Genomic DNA, 21,448 nt, shown 5'->3' on the forward strand with positions numbered 1-21,448 from the left:
TGCTCCCACGTTGACTGACTTGAATTAGTAGCATCTTTTTCCATACTTGTTGGGCAGGTACAATCATCTAATTTGACACACTTATGACAGTTAGATGTGCTAGTGGGATTATCAATTTTATTTGCCTCAGATTTGCATTAGTTAAGTAAAAAATTTAATTTAATAAACCATGGACATATATCATATACTATGTGTTTCGTGATTGGGTGAATTTCTTTCAGGCGCATGTCGATTGTTACAACACCAATCACAGTAATTCAGTGCGGAAGCAAACACATCCTGAGTGGCTCGGTCAAAAAATGAAACGACTTCTCTCGCAGACGGCCGCCAATCACAAGGAAGAAACCTCTGGTGCGGGTATACCTTGTTAAAATCTAATAGGCGTTCAGATTTATTCGCGAAAATTGCCTGCCCCTAATAATAAGATAACACACATTTTGTTTCCTGTCCCAAGGAAACCGTTCCTGGTAGACGTGATGGGGAGAGAAAATATCTTTTTTGATGTGTTGTGGAAACTCGTCCTTTTTCCTCTCCCTTTCGGCTATGGCTAAAATATCCTAAGACCGAGCCCTAAATACTGGATTTAGATAACTGTACATAATTGAGTGACTTGGCCGATTACAGTAAATACTTTTTTTTCTCACTCCTTTTTGTTTTTCCAGGAAAATTTCAGTGATTAGTGAAAATGGTCACTGTTACGAATTTTCGATTAACTGAAAAAATGTTTAATAGAAATAAAAAAAAACTCTTCTTCTTTAACTTATTATTTGTGTATATATACACAGACTTTTTTTAAAGGATGATTTCTTGTTGATTAAATTTGTCTAACAAAGAACGCCACGCACAATAGCAGTTGCGATACAGAATGTCATTAATTAATTCATTTAAATTACAGTTTTATTTTATTTGGAAAAATAAAGTCACCACCAATATATCTTACCCAATTTCACCTGCAAAAAAAAAGTGTTTAAAAACATTTTTACAAATGAGAGATTTTCAAATATAAAATTGATACTTTTTTTTGGTTGTTGTTTCACGTACAGTTTGTAATATTTCTCTTCCACGGACAGATGGAAGAGATACAGATCGATGTAGGCACTCACATTCTCACACTCGGTCTTCGCGTTGCCTACCAGCACAGGCGGACAACCTGCAAAAAAAAAACTACTCGTGGGGAACATCAGGGACCCTATTCACCAAAGTACAAGCTTGTAACTAACAAGTAAACTTTTAAACGTTTTTGAAAAATATATAGTTTAAAGTGTTTGACACACAAATCATGTAAACTTGTAATGACACGTGAATTTCCACAAGTATACGAGTGATTTGCTTATATGCTACTACAAAAAATTAATTTTTGAAAATATTTAGCTTATAAACTTTTTGTTTAGCTAATATATGTTATCTTAGTATCAAATTCGTTTGAATTGATTTCAAACCATCTTAATATTATCTTAAACCTTGGTGCAATGCAAGTTTTTATACGACCACATTATTAGTCCAATGGATGAAAAATAGGGTCTGAAAGTCAAAAATATTAAATAATTACCTTACTTGGAATATTATATGAAATTCGTATTGAGGTATTTAAAGGTAGATACTCTTGAGTTAAAAATATTCGTAATAGTTTCGCTGCTTGGAAAATGAGCAAATACTTAATCGATCATTTTGTAACATTAGAGAAAAAAAAAATGTTATGTACATAAAGCTCTTAAAAAGTTCCAAAAGTTTATAGAAGTTTCCAAAATATTTTCAGAATAAATAGGAACTTCGAAATCTACCTACGCCAGTAGGCTGTACAGAAAGGTTATTTTTTTTACAAGTGTACCACTCTTGTCATAAAGAAATTAAAATTTACTTGTTTATGGCAACTTTGAGAATGTACGTAAAACACCTGATCGTAATAACTTGCGGTTACAAGAGATTATTATAGTTTACAAATGTTACAATAAGGTCGGTATTCCAAAACACACACACAAAAAAAAACGTTTAGGTATTGAATATGCCACACCTGACCCTAACGGTATTCCTAGTGCACGATAGAACACGGCCAGACCCTTATTTTTAGGGGACGGATTTTGGTGTCGTATCCGTTTCCGATCTGACTTGGGATTCGGTTTTGGACTCTGTTCTGGAATACGGCCCGCGAGTTAGGTTACTGTTGTGTCCCATCAAGGCAGTGCTTATTCGCTGCCTTACCCGCACGTCTTGGCACACAACGGTAAGAATCGTTCCTCTGCGTAACGGGTCCATGATCCTGCACAACCAACACCGATAACCGCGGCAGAACGCCTTGCACTGGAAACCACTCAACACTTGCCGAAGTTCCACAGCAGCCCTCGCTCGCTTGAAGGTTCGCTCTCCAGTTCAAATTAACGATCAGTATAAACATTCCCATCGCGAGACTGTGCTCGGTGGGTTTTAAAGCGAGTGTACCTCCAAACTAGACGCTCATCAATTCATGAGTCATAGTGATCACGGCCACCGATCAACCCTTTTTTTGCGCTAGCATGAGCTCTCTGTACTTTTGCAAAAGCTTCCTTTGAAAACCAGTTGCCAAGTTATAGTTTGTAGCACTGCAAGAAAGATATTGTAACGTTGTACAACACACGGTTATGGTCATTTTTGCAAATAGGATACACGTTTATCGAGATAACAACACTGAATATTTATTTAAAAAAATTGAGCTTAATTTTTTTTATCAATAATTCTATTTTGTTTTATTACGCTTAATAATGTGCGCAGTAAATGCTGGAAAGCTATTCAGGGAACGGTGTTTAAACTATTGGAGGCACTGGGACAACACAAAGCATAAATAAATTCCCGGGTAGGAATCTGGATCCAGTATTATTGCGAACACTCACTATTTTGTAGTGATACAGTTGTTTTCATGCAAGTGCACAAATGTAAAAATATCTGTAATTTTACATGACTATTTCTGTTCCAAAAAACCCTGAGAACACGCGGAACAGTCCTTTGCCATCCGGGTTAGCTTAACGAGCTGATCGGAATTCGTTGTGCTTGTGGTGGTGGGGGGGGGGGGAGGTGGTTTTTGAAAAGGGAGCGAAACCTTACATGCGCAAGCATTGCAAAACGCAGGGGGCGGAGGGGGGGGGCGGAGGAAGGGATAGGTCAAGGCTGTCGGCTAGTGTAGCCCGGGTGCACGATCCTCGAGAGCGAAAAAAAAAAAAAAAAAAAAAAAAAAAACCGCCCGAACAACGCGAAAGAAATGTTACGTTGACTCTTGTCTGTGTGTGTGTCATAACCTACATTCCCGGGCGAAAGTAAAAACAAGTTTACTTCTCCAAACAGTTTCTCGCAAAGTAGGAGAACGGTTGCAGGAGTAGAGGAGGGATATTGTGTAATTACGCGAGTGCTGAAATGAAACAATGAAAAAAAAAAAAAAAAAAAAAAAAAAAAAGCTCGTGCCGTTAAAGGAAGGGAATGCGTGGGTGCGGACCGCGCAGGAAACCTGCCCCCCCCCCCTCGGTCAGGCAGCCCCAACCCCCTGGCGACCTTCCGCCCCCTCCGCCCACCCGCGGGGATCCCACCCCCTCCTGCTCAACATCCCCCCCTTCTGGCCCGGACCAGGAGCGCAAAGGCGCGGGACCCCGGTCAGTCCGTCGCAAGCCGCCACCAGCAACCAGCACCGCCTGCGCCCCTCTCTCATCCTCCATGGCGGACCCCCGGCTGTCGGCTCTCTCCCTGCTGGTCGCAGGTCAGTGTTGCGCCGCGGCTAGCCGCTTCCCGCACCTCGGGGAAGCAATGCGCCGTGCCCATGCTGTTAAAAAAAATTGGTTGTCTGTAAAGTCGGTTCACGGACGATAGTTTAACGTGACAACGTCATAAAGAAAATATAGATGAAATGATTGCTTACTTTTATGAATAAAATTGAATATTTTTTTATTGAATTATCACTATTTTGTATGGATACAAAGAAGGAGTGAAATGAAATCTACAATTTAATTGATAATTTTACTTTTATTCGCACTCATTAATTCAAATATGTTTATTACTTTAACGAACAGATTATTTTAACTATAACTTTTATACATGTTTGCTATTTAACTTCTTACAATCTGTGTTATTCTCTTAAGGATAGGACGATGATAGGAAAAGTAGGAAACGAATGGGAGTGTTTGAAGTTTAATGAGCCTCGAAAAAGTCAAATCGATGGTTGTTACAATCGAGTGGAAGAGAGATAGATGCGGCACAAGCGTACAAACAGCGTAACGGGACACATCATAACGGGACAATGTGCGTAACGGGACACTTTTCGCGCGTGCAGTAGGCGTTCATCGATTTATTAGACGTTGTCACGTCAAAAACAAAACGCAATGCTGGTTTTTTTCCTCTTTTTTTTTTGGACTATTTCTAAAATTTTATTTCGACACCTCCCTTGCATTTGATGTTCTGCCACACATTTTTTTTTAACATAGCATATATTCACTTGGTGTAATATCATGGTGGTTAAAATGAGCGCAATGTTTTGTTATTATCATCTCTTGCGCTCCGTTTGAGATCCAATATAGCTATTACATTTCGTGAATATCTGTTGAAAATATTTGCTAAAGGACAACAAATGCAAGGAAGGCATCGAGTTGAAATTTCATAAATAGACAGTTAAATAAAAGCAATGAGAAAAAAAAAACGGAATATTCAACATGGCGTATGAGACTTATCCTTAGTATGAAACTGTGCAATTCTGCTGAAAGTCAGTGGAGAAAAAAAATTCGTGGAAAACCCGTAAAACTGATCCGTACTGATTCGCAGTGAAGGAGTTTTAAATTATTATTGAGTGAAACATCACTAAATAACGGTTTTTTTTCACAGTGTCGCATTATGTATGTTGTGAAAAATGTTGGCTGTAACCTGTGATACCGAAAATTGTTAACATTTTCCTGATGATCTCTCGGAAAACCGCGAGGAAACTGAAATCAGGATGGTCGCACAACCAGAGATTCGAACCAGGGTCCATTTGAACGCAAATCCATTGCCTTGCCACCTCGCTCCTCGCTGAATGTGTCAAGTATTTTACGACGACAGCACATTCTTATTTCTCAGCTATTTAACTATAAGTGATAAAATATATTTTACACTTACTAATGAACCTATAATATGTGGACTCCGACCAACTATTCGTTTTTTTTTTTGCCACTTGTTTCAATATATTTTGTGGCATACTACAAATTTTTTCTCTGTAAAACATTTATTTGTGTCCAAAATGTCATTCGGCTACACGTGGGTCCCGATTTCTAAGAACTTACTGAGTAGTCGTTGGAAACCACTGCAGTATTAGGAGAAACTTTTAAGTCTGTGCAGTGAAGTCACTGATGTAATAAGTGTAATTTTACTGGTTTTGTACGGAGAAGTTTTTAGTTATTTGGTTTACAGGCTGTACTGTATTTGAACACATTAAAATATTTAAAATACGGCCAGAGAACATTTTTGGCATGAATAAAGCCATATTTTACGTTAAATTCACTTGGCAGAAATTCACCACCAGTTTGTATGCATAGACGGGCATTATAAAGTTATAAACTTATTAAAATATTTTAATAATTTTTGCAGATACTTTATATCGAAGTTCTTAAGCACAACCAGAACGAGCGTTTTCATCCTGCTGTGTATCACAAACTTTCATAATGGGTACCTCCGAAACTATCTAAGTAGCCAGAATGGAACTTTGTTACACACGTTCAAGGTCATCTCAGGCTTCACCAACCTTATACGATTTTATTTATTGTTAATTAGTAGCAACTGTTGTCTTCAGCACTTCCTTTCATTCCAAATAATTTTTAATGATTACTTTAAGTAGAACGACGCCTTACGTAAATAAAATTAAGGTTTTCACGTAGTATCCAAGCATGATTTTCGTTTATATCTATTAACTATGTATTATGTGTAAATTTCTAAATTTAATTTTATTGCGTAAGAGTTAGTGAGGTAACACGTGCTTTCTGTGACACTTCCTCAAATAGATACGCCTTTCAGTAAATTAAATACGTGCCCACGTCACGCTGCTGAAGTTGTACAATCAATAAAAAAAGAAATTTTGATGCAGCTACAAATTATTTTGTCAAATATACAAAGAAACTATTTTTGTTAGTGAAAGCCAATCATCACCGGGTACTCCAAAAATATCTTGTTACCAGCACAAAATATTTTATAGAATGCATGTTGACATAGTAATTTTAGAGGCCATTGATTTTTTTTATCACTTCAGGGCTCTTAAATGTATTTAACTTTTACTGAGGATCAAATAAAACTCCGTCATAAACATGCTCTTACAGTAGCATGAAATGACGCACTGTGTTGCGTGAATATTTTATTGTTTCGTGTGGGCCCCTAGGAGCAAGTGACGCGGTGTTCAGCTTCCAAAATGCTATTGTGCCTGCGTTTATCTTATCAAAAATGGAGCAGAGGATTTTTGCAAATTCAATCTTTGGGTAACAATAATTTTATTTATTTCTAGCTATGAGTTAAAAATGAATGAATTAATATTTATGTATATCCGAAGCATAATGAACAAAGCATGCAAGTTATGAGGTAATTTTTATAATAAAATTTGTACTGTTATGTCTAACTTAACAACTATCAACTTCTTTACTTAAAGATTAAAAAAACAATTAGCATGCAATCATGTATAATGTCTTTCAGATTTAAATACTTGCACGTAAGGTTTTTTTTATAAGATTTTATCTGCAGAACGACTTTATTGGATGTATCTGATAGAAATAAACCATTTAAATATTTATTTAAAAAAAAAAAAATGTTGCAAATAATTATTTTCTTTAGCGCTGGCCTGTTGTGCGTTGATTTTTCAAACGTTTAGATACGCCAACATTAGGCTTGACATGGAGATATGAAGAACAACTTGTCCCGCAGCTACCGCGCCAACATCGTCGTCAAGAGAGAGAGAGAGAGAGAGAGAATGAGAAGGGGGAATGGGACCGGGCCGTACAGAGCATTTCTAAAACGACCTGGTATTAGGAGGGGGGAGGGGAGGATCTCATTGAGAGCGTTGCGAAAAACTGCGGCTCGAAAGTAGTTTTATGGCAGTGTCACGTTTCGCGCGTCGGGCTCTATCCCCAAAGCTCAGACACTCAACAGTTCCTTGCAAACCACGTGGTGGAAGAAACCCTGGAAGTTCACTCCGAATCAGTCAGTGCTACCCACTAGTTTTATTTCCGTAAATGAAACTGAAATATTCATGCAATGTAGGTAACAGGAATTTCGTAAATTAGTACATTTACACGAAAACGACTGTATCGTAACAAAATAGTGTTCGCAGTATTACTGGGTTTGGATTATTACCAGGGAATTTTATGTTTTGTGTTGTTTCAGTACCTCCAATAGTTAAAAGTTATTTGTAAATTTCCCCCTTAGCTTTCCTAGTATTATCTGTGACACTGATAATCATAATTAAACAAAATGAAGTCAAATCATTGAATTCTCGATTATCTTCCTTTTTTTTTTTTTTGCTCGAATGAAACATCAGTTAAAATAAAAAAAACGTATGTGCCAATTTTCGTAAGAAATACCTACTATTATCTTCAAAAACTTATTTCATATATGCAAGACTAAACATAGCCATGTGTTGTACATGGTTACAATAACTTTGTATTAGTATTGGAAACGGTTTTCCAAAGGCATCTTTTGTAAAAGTAGAGGTTTTTTTCTGTGCATTAAATACAATTTAATTGAATGCTTGATGTTTTAATAAACTGGCTGGTACAAACTGATTCCCCTGCGAAGTAAATGGTGTTTAGTATAGAGTTCGGTTTTTTTAATAACTGCAACTTTAATAACACTATCAATGTACTCTATGTTATTGTCTTCGTAGCATTCTCGTCACAGTTGTTGACGAGCGCAGACACTTTGGGTTTCAAGCGAACATTTTCATTACTCTAGCGTCTCAGAGAGCTCGTGTCGTTAAACTCCACGGCTAATGCAGTTCTTACATTGTGGGCCGAAAAAATTAAAAATAACACCCTGGACAAATAACAATAAAAAATACAATTGCGTGAGAAATCAATCATACAGATGTGGTACATTTCCTGTGCATTTGAAGTTTCCATAAAAAAAAATTATGAGGAATACCATATGGGCAACTTCCCATACGATTGTTTAAGTTAAAAACTTCCATCACATTTTAAAAAATTTACTAAAATAGTTTGTTTTGTGTGTGGTGGAATGGGAGTTTGTTATTTTCTTGAGCAAACAGAAATACAATTTCAACTAAATATACAAACTTTTGCACTTCGTTCTTAATAAATACAAATATTGACATTATCTTTTGATTCTACCCAAATTTACGACTAGTACGTGTACACTATATTTGTTGGAACCCCATTTATGAATCAGTTTAAATAATAATAATTCGCATTCAATGTATTAAAATAGTAAAATATAGTTAAGAAATAATTTTACAAGAATTTTTACTATAGAATACTATGAAATATAACCTACAGGGAATTAAAAAAATGGTGACGTTTTTTTACCTGCAAGGACGCGAGAAGTACTACACACGCTCATTTACTTACTTGCACCTATTGTTAGAGACCGGAAAAATAAGCGGATTCATATCGCGATGTACTAAAATTTAAAATAACCATACCTTTGTGCTGCTTCTGCTATTGGTTCACTTTTAATCTGGAGAACTGTGGGCCAATCAGAGACCCTCAAACAAAGATTTATCGAATCACGAGACATCCAGTTGTGACGCCTCGCAAGTCAGCAGCCAATGAACGGGCGACGTTTGCCCGAATATCCAGAGGATCGTGGAGTCTATCCTGGAGGTCACTAAACTAAAGGATTTTTCCAGCCCCTGCCTATTGTTAGTCGGACAGCCCTTTTTGATATCGTTTCTGTACTTGCGATAACTTTAAGAGGTTCAATGATCTCAGTAAGAGACTCATTCATCTCCATGCTCTGGCAAACGCCACCCGTTCATTGGCTGCTGAAAGCCAGCTGTCTTAGCTTTATCGCCTTCAAGAGGATAACTAAGTGGAAGGGCGGGGATTGCTTTAACCGTCAGAGGTGGATTCAGGAGTTGCTGTCCCTGCTTTCTGATCGCAACTCACTCTGAAAGAAATAACATTTTACAAGGAAAAATACTTTGATTTAATAACTCAAAACCCCTCCCCTTAACAAGGTACTGGAGCCGGCTTTAATTGATTGTTGAGTCGTCGTTTCTTATTGGTTTAGAGTCCTCCGCATAAACTGTATCCAGGGACAATCGCAGAAGCATTTCAAATTATTTTTTAGAGTCACGATCATTTTGCGGTTTCATTTCACTCCATACTTGCCTGTGTATAAGCAAGCCTTTTTAGAGCGTCCATTGGTCCTTGCATATAAGTGGGCCAGAATCGTCACGGGCGTGTCAAGAAACACTCCAGTCCAATCATCAGCGTGAAGCAGAGTAATACATGCTTCAAGTCTTCTTTGATACCCAACGCAATCCGCGAAATAATGGTGGCCACACTTCTTTTATCATCAGCCTAACGCGGAAAGAAATCTAAAAAATTTTCGGTCCCCACTTGCGAACTAGAAATTCAGACAAATACGTACACCATTCTTGAGCGTCATCGAAAGGCTTGTGCTTTTACAAACGATTTCTTTGGAAACCAGTTACCAACAAATAGTTTGTAATACTACGAGAAAGATATTGCGAATTTGCACAACACGTTGGTATAGTTTTTTTTTTAATGTATGAAATACGTTTTTCGAAATAATACTGAGTCTTTCTTACGAAAATTGGCGCATGTATTTTTTAAAAATTTTAATTGAAGTTTAATTCAAGTAAACCATTAAAAAGGTAAACAAATATTAAATAATTGACCTTATTTTGTTTTATCATGCTTATTAATGTGCGCAGTTAAAAATGGAAAGCTATTCAGGGAACGCTTTACAAATAACTTCAACATAGTGGAGGCAGTGGGACAACAAAAAAAAAAGCATAAATGACCCGGGGGGGGGGGGGGGGAAGTGGAGAATCCGAACACAGCATTTCTGCGAACGCTATTTTGTAGTGATATCAGTGTTTCATTTTTCCTCTAATACAAATGTACGAATTTACAAATATCTGCGAATATTTCTTTTCCATTTACAAAAATAATACTTAATAAAAAAAAAACGGTGTGGCCGGTGAGTCGTGCGGTTGAAAAAGCGTAACGTCTGCCTCTCTTCTCCCCCTCTACTTCAGCCCGTCGTAACTCTCGGGAACCGGTCCAAGGTAAATTTAGCCTCTCATCAAAATTGTAATGGACGTTGTGGGCTCTCTCCGCGTGCGTGTGTGCGTGTGCGTGTGTGTCTGGCGCCGGCTAGTATCCCGTCTCGCCTCGTGCGGAGGTCGCAGATGCCGCCTCCAACTGCTACCGCTTGTACCATACCAACCCGGTTAAACTGACACTGTTCGTGTGTGTGTGTATATATATATATATATGTATATACACACACACACGAACAGTGTCAGTTTAACCGGGTTGTAGTCCAGGAAAGATATGAAAAAAAAAAAAAAAAAAAAACATGGACAAATTGCAAGAAAAGTTTTTTTTTACATCAAAATTCGCAGAAAAATTCGTAGAATAACATATCCAAAATCCACCGAAATCCGCTTTCTTTTGGTAACTTTTCCCCCGGGTTTTGTCCCGGAAAAATGCGAAAAAAAAAAAAAAAAACTCAAAAATCGGTGCATCTGACGACAAAACCTGTAGGGACAAAAATTAAAGAACATTAACTTTTCCATAACATATCCAAAGTTCAAGAAAATCAGCTTATAACTTCTGCTTCATTTATATATCCTCGACTTCAGACGAAAGTAAGAGACTCAGTGTTCTATCAGCCCAGCAAAGTGGTTCCTAATATCAGTGCGAAATATGACAATGGGTTCAATAAAAGTAGTTCCCTATGCGAGAAATTAGTGTGCCACATGACGTCACATTTACCAACTCGGAATAAAGTAGTTCCTTGCGTGGTTGGTGGGAGGGTGGGGTCGGAAGGGGGGGGGGGGGGGTTGTCCTGAATTTAAAAAAAAAAAAATCCATTTTAAATTGGTGGTTTTTCCAATTGATTGATTTACTTTCGTTTTATGTGCATTATTGATATAGAGAAGGACATGACGAGGTAGAAGGACATGACGAGATAGACGCAATGGATGCGAAGCAAGTAAAAACAATATGTTATAAGTGTAATATATGTTCAAGCAAACTTTATTTGTAGAGTCCCAATTATTTCGCTGATTCATTTCACTCCATGATAAGACTCAACTTGCAAGTATATAATCATTTTTTTTTAGAGTGCCCATTGGTAGACAGCAAGGTCACATTCTTCGAAGGTTACGCGTGATTGGGGTAACCACCTTTACCCCTTTGTTTATAACTGGCCAAGCACGTTCGACATTTCTATGACGTCAGTGCGACAAAAATTCGCAGGCGCGACAGACTTTCAGGTTAGAAAGATTTTGTAAAGTCTTCTCGTCGTGACGTCACTGAAATGCATGTCAGAATTTCTGTTTTCGAATAATGGTTACACTAGTGCGTTGAATATGTTATTATCGCGTCATGCTATTGCGATTCCAGCATTATAATACCAATATACTTTTTTTAACATTTATATTTGGCTCAAAATTGGACCCAAAGCTAAAAATTTCACATTAAGGAAAAAATGACAAATGTTTGAAGTGCCTTATCACGGGAACTATAGGACGCACAGAGCTTCGGCTGAGCTGAAATTGTGCCAAATTAGTCTACTTTAAAATAACGAAAGTTAGTTTTACGCTACCACATTAGCTTTTGAAATTATAAGTGGAAGATCAAACAAAGTGTGAATTTTATTTGCGAATATCTCAAAACGTACCACTTAAGTATTTATAAAATTTTATAAAATAATATTTGGTTCTCATTTTATAGTATAAATTGCTTCTTAACATAAATGAATATATATATATATATATATAAAATATTTAATGGCATTTGACGCCTGGTTAGCAAATTTAGTATGAAGCAAAATAGAGCGTTAAGAAATTTTTTTCCAATTATTCAAATAAGTAACATTATTTAATAATTACAATTTTGATAAAAATGACAGCATTTCTGCAAGAGGTATTTTTTTTTACTACATAGATTACATGTCTTTTCAGGTGTAAACACATTATACTAATTTCATTATTTTAAAAACCTTTAAATATTTTTAATATATACTGTTGTAAATATTTTATATAAAATTTAATTTTTTTAAACAAGTAAGAGCTAAAATAAGGAATGATTTATTAGAAAATGCTAAGAGTTATTAAATTAATAATTATGTCCACCAGAAGATTATAATAATAATACTGCTACCTTACATCTTATGGACTTAAACTTTCAATGGGATCTTCAAGTAAAAATTTCATACCTATAAAATTATTAAAAAACCAGAATTTTTTCAAGGGTTTCACGTGCAATAGGTTAAACGTATTGTTACGAACGCGAGAGACAAGACCGCGATGTGCGCCAGGTTCGGAGCTGGCTGGCGGCCCTGCGCGGACACTGACGTCACGCGTCGTCCATTGACGTAAGGCATGCCACTCGTGCCTGGCCGAATTACAAGGGTCTGGCTAACCATTCCCCTCTGCACCATGCGCACCCTCCAGCCTTGGGATATTGTCACCTTTCCGGGCTTACAGAGGCCGCCGCGAGGAGTGGCGTGAATAAGCGTCACCATTCTTGATGTTTCTGGCGTCAGGTCGGCCCGGGTTGACGCGACACGTCGCAGCTGCTCTCGTCGGTTCTGAAAAGACGACCCACAGGTACTTAAGCAGCGACGCGGGCCTCCGCGGGCTTTCCGCGACAGTTCCGAGAGTTCGGAGAGTTCCGCGAGTGAAGGGAAGTGCGACATGGGCGAGAGTAGCGCAAAGAGGAGCGACGGGTCCGTGCGAGTGCGACTGGGTGGCGCGAGACTGTGTGTGTGAGGACAGGCGCGAGGTGAGGGGCGAACCACTGTTGAGCCCAGCTCCAGTGAGGAGTGCGAACTGCGGAACTTGACAGACATTGAGTGACTTGAGAATAAACATTTTTAAGTGCGAGTGATAGGTAGCTAATAAGACATATTTAAGTACAATTGTTTATTGTAATGTAAATATCAGTAAGCAATAAAATTGTAATAAAACTTAATTGAGCTATCCCTTACGAACCCAGTATCATAAATCTTAACAGAATTGTTAAAACTGTTGTATCTCTGTCCGTCTGTTAGTCTTCTGTCCCGAAATTCGTGTCCGTAAACGGAATAAGATTTTGTGTAGGAAGTTTCTAGGTAATGATTAGACAGCCAAAATTATTATTATTTTTACAATATTTTAAACTGGAATTAATTTTTGCGAAAAAAGGAGAGCCCAAAAAATTTTTATCTCGGATTTTGTGGTATCACTAATGACAGCTTATTAAGTGGGAAAAATTTTGACTGCTGTATTTGCTTTTATATATATATATATATATATATATATATATATATATATATAAGCATGAAAGATGTGAGAAATTGTCTAGGTTGGGGACTAAATCGCCCCTACTATGGCTTCAACTGGTAACAGGTTATTGTTAGCAACACGATATTGATCACCAGTATTGGACGATTATAAATTTAAAACCAGATTTATAATCTGAAATAGTTTCGCATTTAAGAGCAAAAGCATGCATATTACATTTGGTATGTATTTATTCTTACAAAACATTGATTTCTACCAAGCACGGAAATTTAACATATTTTTTTTTGTTACCACGAAATAATTAATTTATCATCACCTTCCAATTAAGAATATTGTACTGACCAAAAGTTATCAGATAACGTCTAGAAACTATCACACGATAGATTTTTCAGCCAACCGTTGAAACCATCAGAGTTAATACAAATGATGTAATTAAAATCAGAATAACCCAGAGCGACGTGTGGGAATGAGCCTTAACGTCTACTTGTTTATTTAAATGTTTGTTTAGAAAACCGCAGAGTGCGCATGCCAGCGCCGCGGCGGAGTGGTAAACAAGTGGTTCCAACATCAAATGGTTTACTTACTAGGAGAACCGTCTAAAGCAGTGGCGGGTATGAAAAATCTAGCGATGATATATTTTTTTTGACGTGACGTCTAATAAATCGATGAACGCCGGCTGCACGCAGGAAAAAGTGTCCCGTTAAGCACATTGTCCCGTTACGCTGTGCCCCGTTACGCTCATTGTACGCTTGCGCCGCATCTATCTCACTTCCACTCGATTGGAACAACCATCGATTTGACTTTTTCGAGGCACATTAAACTTGAAACTCTCCCATTCGTTTCCTACTTTTCCTATCATCGTCGTATCCTTAACAGAATAACACAGATTGGAAGAAGTTAAATAGCAAACATGTATAAAAAATATAGTTTAAAATAATCTCTTCGTTAAAGTAATAAACATATTTGAATTAATGAGTGCAAATAAAAGTAAATTTATCAATTAAATTGTAGATTTCATTTCACTCCTTCTTTGTATCCATACAAATTAGTGATTATTCAATAAAAATGATTCAATTTTATTCATAAAAGTAAGCAATCATTTCATCAATGTTTTGTTATGACGTCACGTTAAACTATCGTCCATAAACCGACTTTACAGACAACCAATTTTTTTAACGTATTCACGTTGCAGGCAGTTTTGGATAATAACGGTGACCGAGTGGTCAAATCACTCACCATCCACCGACACGGCACGGGCTCGATTCCCGGCGGGGTACAACACGGTTTCCCGCCCGTGGAAACTGAGAATGCTGCATTGAGCCCGCGGGTTTTCTCGGGGTACTCCCATTGCTCTCATCCTTTTTAAATCCGTCCAAACTTATTTTCTCATCGACGCTAATCGTCCGTGAGACGTCAAGGGAGTTGTATCCAAAAATCTTTTTGATACTAATATTTCGTCTTTTTGCACATGATTCTAAATACATTTATAAAGAACCGATATTTGATAATTAGTAAAAAAAAGGCTTTCGCTACTAAAAAAAAAAAGTCCTTTTTGAATGATTTTTATGAACTCAAATGAAAATGTGTATGACAATCCTAGTATGTAGGCTGCTGAAAGAGTGAAATCATGTGGTTTACAGTTTTTGGATTAACTGTTTGTGTTTAACCTTCGCCTCAAAACTATTTTAATTTGGTATATTATTCCTTAGATCAATACAAATTAGGGTTTCCCAAAGCTCTGAAAAACTCAGGTTTCCGTGGTTGCGGAACAAAGTAATTTTTTTTGATTCAATGAATGATAGTCTAAAAATGAAGATTTTGAAGACGAAGTTTACATACCAACATTAATAAAAAACTAAAAGCTTTCAGTATATGCGAGGACTGACATAAAATATCGTCTTTTAGCGCATAAAAAACCAATAAGACCTTGTTTAGTACACAAAAATCTTAAATAAACAATTAAAATCTTATGTTGTAACACAGCAAGTATCATCTCCAACATAAATGCGTGCAAAGCGAAGTAGCAAGCAACACTTTCTTAATCTTCTTCTTCTTCGAGTTTCACTTCAGGTTGGACAAGAGGGCTTAACGTAAAGAAAAATAAATAACACAGGCTTTATTCGTCTGTATTATCCGGTATGAAAACATCATGCAGGATTTAGAACACCTCATCACTCTCGTACTTATTATCAGAGCGAAATCGCGCTAGGTAATTGAACTGTTTTTTTTTTTTTTTTTTTACTCCTCTTTCTTCCCGGCAACTTGTTCGAATGCACAGCACAATGGGCGCGGGGGAACAGAGCTTTCGGAACCGGTTCTACCAGCCACCCACACTCTATGCGGGAGCTTCCTGTGGCGTGACCGGACCGAACAAATCTCAGCTCCCTGCCCGGGTCCCGACGTGAGACCAGAACAACTGTTTAACCAGCAGCGCCATTAGCAGCTCCGCGCTGACAATAACCACACACGCCTCTCTCCTTCCAGTAGCATTTCGCACTCACGCGAGATTTATGGAGGGCCGTTTAACATACTCCTTTGTCCCCTTTCCACCGCGACTTTCCGGATCGTTTTAATTTTTGACTATGTTACATGTTTCTTTCTAAATCGGCAAAGAAATTACTTTTATTGCAAAAAAAAATAAAAAAATTGTTTTCTCATTGAAACATATTAATATTTTGCTGCGGTATCGTAATAAAAATTTATTTATTATTATTTTTTTATTTTGAATCCAGAATATTATCTCATGAATAACGGTTTGTGGTAGAGAATATGTATATTGCAGGTCACTTTGCCGTACTATTTTAGTTATTTATTTTCAATTTTTAAGTGTGATTATCTCAGTGTTGAGTTATCAAAAAAATAAGCTATCAGAAAAAATCAATTAGCTGCTACTTGAAAACTGTTGCGCAACTTTTTTGTTGTATATATGTTCCCTTAAAAAAAAATTCGTAATGAACCAATCCTTTTATTTAAACGTTTATTTCAAAACGGCATGGAATTATAGCACATAGAATTATGTACTGATATTGCAACATTTTATGTTATTTTTTTTTGCTAACGGGAGTCCAGTCATCGTTAAGGGGATGAGCAACAAAGAATACTAACCGGTTTGAAGGTCGTGGAAATGTCAGAAGTGAAATCCTTGAAATTCTTTTCCTCTCAGAAGATGAGACTGTCTTGTATACAATTGTCAAGGTCAAAGAACGACCAACCTTACCTCATATATATATATATATATATATATATGTATATACAAACACATACATATATGTACGGTTACCGGACATTTATTTTCTCATTTACCTGAAATTATTTTCGAAATAATAATTATAAATAGTATCTAATAAGTTTCCTGTGTTTAAATTTGTTGCATAATTCTGTAATAAACAGCAAGTTCACAATGAAATAAAAAATAATAGATTTTTGTAAGAATCGGGAATAATTTGTAACTATTATTTTTCATTTCCAGAAAATAACGGTTCATTCACGAGAAAGCAAGTAAATTTTCAATTTTTCTTCTTAACACTATTTGTAACTTACATAAAGCAAATAGTCTGTGAGTAACTTCTGTGTGTCGCTTAGACCAGTAAAATATTGTGAGCAGCAGATTTCTCAAATATTTAATTTGGTATTGAATCTAAAATCACGATTTCTATATTTTGAGTCTCATGTCGCACTTATTACTAATACTACGCATCACAATAACCTGAAACAGACTTGTATGTAAAATTAATTATTAAAATCACCGCGTGGATTTGTCTGGAATATATATATATATATATATATATATATATATATATACACACACATACATACACACACATACATACATACATACATACATACATACATACTTGCCTAATTTTCAGACGAGTTATAGAATTTACAGTACTCGTTTATGATGTCGTGAGCCAGTGTATCAAGTATCTTCACCAGACATAGTGAGTATTTATTTTTACTTGAGTGTAACGGGAATTGCCTAATTGGCTGATATTGATTCAAAGTCGTGAGTTCCCAGGCAAATATGACGCATGAGGTAATTAAAATAAAGTATGTTTGGCGCAGGTGGGAACTCATTCCATCACAGCTAGGGTTACCAGACACTGATAACTAAAAAGGAGGACATTCACCTCGCAAAAGGAGGACATTTCACTAAAAAGGACAATATATTTTTTTAAAAAAGCCATGAATTAGTTACAATGGAGTACGATATTTTACAATGTTTTGGCATTTAATACAGTTTCAGTATAAAGAATCAAACAAACTACGCATGTACAGCATATTAAAAACACTTGCTTCTGCATGTGCAGCTACCTGTCAAGCTGTCATAGAACTACTTACTAGTGCGGTGACTGCGGACAGCGCATTAGCGCGCACCGCGCGCTTTACTCAGAGTGTAACTGCAGGAATTATCTCACTTTATAAAAAAAGCCGGACATTTTGGAGCATTAAGGAAAATCCGGCCGGACGCAAAAAAATACATAAAAAGGAGGACATGTCCTCCTTTTGCCGGACGTCTGGTAACCCTAATCACAACTCCACACTGTTAGAAATTACATTGCATAATTCACCTCAAACACACGGTTCTTCGTAATTTCTGATAACTGGATCTTTGTAGAAACTACAACGTATTACGACTTGCAAGGTTTTTTTTTTAATAGTAAAAGTACACGTGGAACAAAGGTGTTTTTGCAGGAGTTTTAGCAAGTTTTTTTTTAATGTTTTGATAGTACCAAAATTATTGTTGTGGTTTCATGTTCAAAGTAAGTGCACCCTTCGACGAATTTCACAATTGTCTCAACTGCTCCTGATAGGAGAGATATGATCGATAAACTGTAAACGCTGTTTCGTTTTAATCTGTGATGCAAATGCCACTTCATATCGGAGACTGAACAACCCGTTGACGCAATAGCAGATCTCCGTAGCGCAGTTGGACGTGAGTCGGCTTCCGGTGCGGAGGAGTCCGGGGTTCGAGTCCCAGGCAAGACATTCACTGTAAAAAATTTTCACCTTAAATTTACGAAGATCGCTGGTTGCAAATTATCCAAGGAATTTTCATGAATTTATCGTATCCTTCGTAAATTTACGGGTGGGTACAAAGTTCTCTTACTGTGAATACGAATCTACGAGTACAAAAATAATCTTGGTAGAGAGAGGAAAAACGTTCAAAAACAATTAAGATTGACACTAAAACATACTAATACCTTACATGGGTGAATTTAGCGTGTTTAAATTTTTTTCTTCAGATGTTCATAAACGACGTAGTTTCTACGAAGATACAGATATCTCCTTTTATTTGATCTGAATCCTTCGTTTAAAAGTCCGTAAATTTACTGCAATTTGTAACAGTGCTGTTTTTAATCTGTAAATGTCTAAAAAAGAAGTCACAATTTCATCACGGTTACTAGGATTGTCAAAATTAAAAATTAACTGTTAAAAAGTAATCACTAAGACTAGGTCTTAAATCTCATGTTGTACTGTCTTAGATTTTTTGTCATTTATTTTATTTAAAGGTTGTGAAATTAAGCCTTAAATGGTGAGAAAACTGGGGGGGGGGGGGAAGGGGGGGGGAAATGTTCGCGAGTCTTTCAGCACTGCTCGGTAACGAGCAAAATCACGTGTTCTCATTTGCAAATACACTTAAAATACGAAACTTGGACACGATATTTAACGTCGAATTATTTAAAACAATGCCGAGCGTTATAAATATACGCAAATTGTGTTTTCAACTACATTTATTGACGCCTATCGCACATAGTTTCCGCACCTATAATTGGAATTCACTTCCGGAGCAATTACATCGACAATTAAATCATTCAATTTGCAGAACGGTTCCAAAAAAAGCAAAATATAGACTTGAAAAAAATACCTAACCCCGGCTTTGGACGTGATTTATGACAAGGAACTGTATTAAAATAAAGCGCATTTTGTTAAAACTCACCAAACAGTTAAAAATAAGTTCAGATGGTACACCAGGTGAAACAATGAACCGCCATAAGAATCCACACCCGAAGCTGGTTCAACGACGGAAGCAGCGTCAGCGGAGGAGAATCGACGCATGCGCAGAGCAGCTGTAGACCGGCGTGCCCGAGGTTATTCGAGTACAGATCACGGAGGGCAGACAGACAGACAGACAGACAGAGTGTGCTGACCACGTGCTGTTGTTCCGGACTAGCGTGTCCGTCTTCCATCAGGACCGCCCACGGACCGTGGAGGGTGAAGAGCTGATGTCTCGTCAAGTGGTTGGTTCGCTGGTGTTGTATGTTCAGCGGAAGAAGGCAGAGTGTGGGGGACAAAGGTCGAAGTGGGTGTCCCTACACATCCACGAATGGAAACAACATGGCTGGAGGCACACAGCGGCGTTAGTCGTGGCGTCCAAACGTGTTCAGTGATGTGTTGGGTTACCGAAAAGTCTCTGCAAGATGGGTGCCGAGAAACCTGACCCCGGATCACAAGGGTGCAAGAATGGGAATCGGCCTCGATCACTTGATGCGAGTGGGAAATGCGTCCCTGTTCAAAATCATCACAGGCGATGAGACATGGGCGCACCACTTAACCCTGGAAACCATGGCTGTCTCTATGGCATGGAAGCATCCCAGTTCACCAGTGAGGAAAAAGAAAATTCAAAGTGTCACTATCCGTAGGAAAGGTGGGACGCGAAAGGTGTGATTCTCCTTGATATCCTCCTTCAGAGGACCGTCAGAGCGGCAAGCTAATGCGACACCCTCACCAAACTCAGGTCCGCTGTTCGACGAAAGAGACCAGGGCTCTTGAGCTAAGGTGTTGTGCTCTGTTTGACGACAACGCAAAACCACACACGGCAAGATTTCGTCGCTTCGGATGAGAGAGATCGGATCACCCGGCCTACAGCCCCATCGGACTTTCACCTGTTCCCTGCATTGAAAGCCTCCCTCTCGGGACCTCACATCCAAAACAATGCTGAGGTGGAGCAGGCTGTGAAACGGTTCCTTGCATCGCAGTGGTTTCTTCAAACTGATTGCATGCTTCGACAAATATCTCATTGTCGAAAAAAATAGCGCAAGGCGTGTAGTTCACGAGGCCACGGTGTATTTGTTTCAGTGCGAAAATAAATTAAGAAACCTACTTTCGGAACGTCCCTCGTATAAAGTTTCCCTTTGGCTTGGTGAACTTTGGTTTCGCGCCATCCACCACAGATGGCAGCACCGTGGTTACACGTTTCCGTTCCATGCGACTTCCGTTGCAGTCCACGAAATTTCTCCCGCAGAGTGCCGCACATCGAGAGCTAAGATGTTACACATTCAAAAAGTGTTCACCGCCGGGATGGTGAGTCACAGGTCCCCAGGCAGGGGACGCACCACAACGCCGAAATGCCAAACTGACCACAATGCCGAAATACCATAACGCCGAAATGCCAAATTGACCACAACGCCGACAGCTAGAAAACTGCTGTGTACCACATCGCCGAATTACCACAACGCCGAAATACACTAACGCCGAAAAATGTCATTGCAGGACTGCCACAAAGGTTAGGTTAGGTTAGACTAGGTTAGGTTAGACTAGGTTAGGTTAGACTAGGTTAGGTTGGACTAGGTTAGGTTAGGCTAGGTTAGGTTAGACTAGGTTAGGTTGGACTAGGTTAGGTTAGGCTAGGTTAGGTTAGGCTAGGATAGGCTAGGTTAAGTTAGGTTAGGTTATATTACGCTAGGTTAGGTTAGGTTAGGTAAGGTTAGGTTTGATTGTGGTATTTCGGCGTTAAGGTACATTTAAGAAACACACACAAATTCATTCATTTGTTATTTCGGCGTTGTGGTACACAGCAGTTTTATAGCTGTCGGCGTTGTGGTCAATTTTGACATTCGGCGTTATGGTATTGCGACGTTGTGGTCAATTTTGACATTCGGCGTTATGGTATTTCTGCGTTGTGGTAACGACCCCCCCCCCCCCCCCCCACCCCCAGGCAGGTCCCTGGAATGTACACTTATTGGAAAATTCCCTTCCCCG

General features: G+C 38.0%; 1 protein-coding gene across 1 annotated transcript in view; it reads left to right on the forward strand.

Moving 5' to 3' along the window:
• The first annotated feature begins 3,621 nt into the window (after nucleotides 1-3,621).
• LOC134530413 (U-scoloptoxin(01)-Cw1a-like) overlaps nucleotides 3,622-21,448 on the forward strand; it is a 29,330-nt gene continuing 11,503 nt past the window's right edge. Inside the window, exon 1 of the mRNA XM_063365220.1 lies at nucleotides 3,622-3,718. Within this exon, the coding sequence (XP_063221290.1) occupies nucleotides 3,676-3,718 (43 nt within the window). The 5' untranslated portion in view covers nucleotides 3,622-3,675. The remainder of the gene's footprint in view (nucleotides 3,719-21,448) is intronic.

This window comes from Bacillus rossius, chromosome 1 (assembly GCF_032445375.1).
Source record: "Bacillus rossius redtenbacheri isolate Brsri chromosome 1, Brsri_v3, whole genome shotgun sequence".
In the NCBI taxonomy this organism is placed as follows: Eukaryota; Metazoa; Arthropoda; class Insecta; order Phasmatodea; family Bacillidae; genus Bacillus; species Bacillus rossius.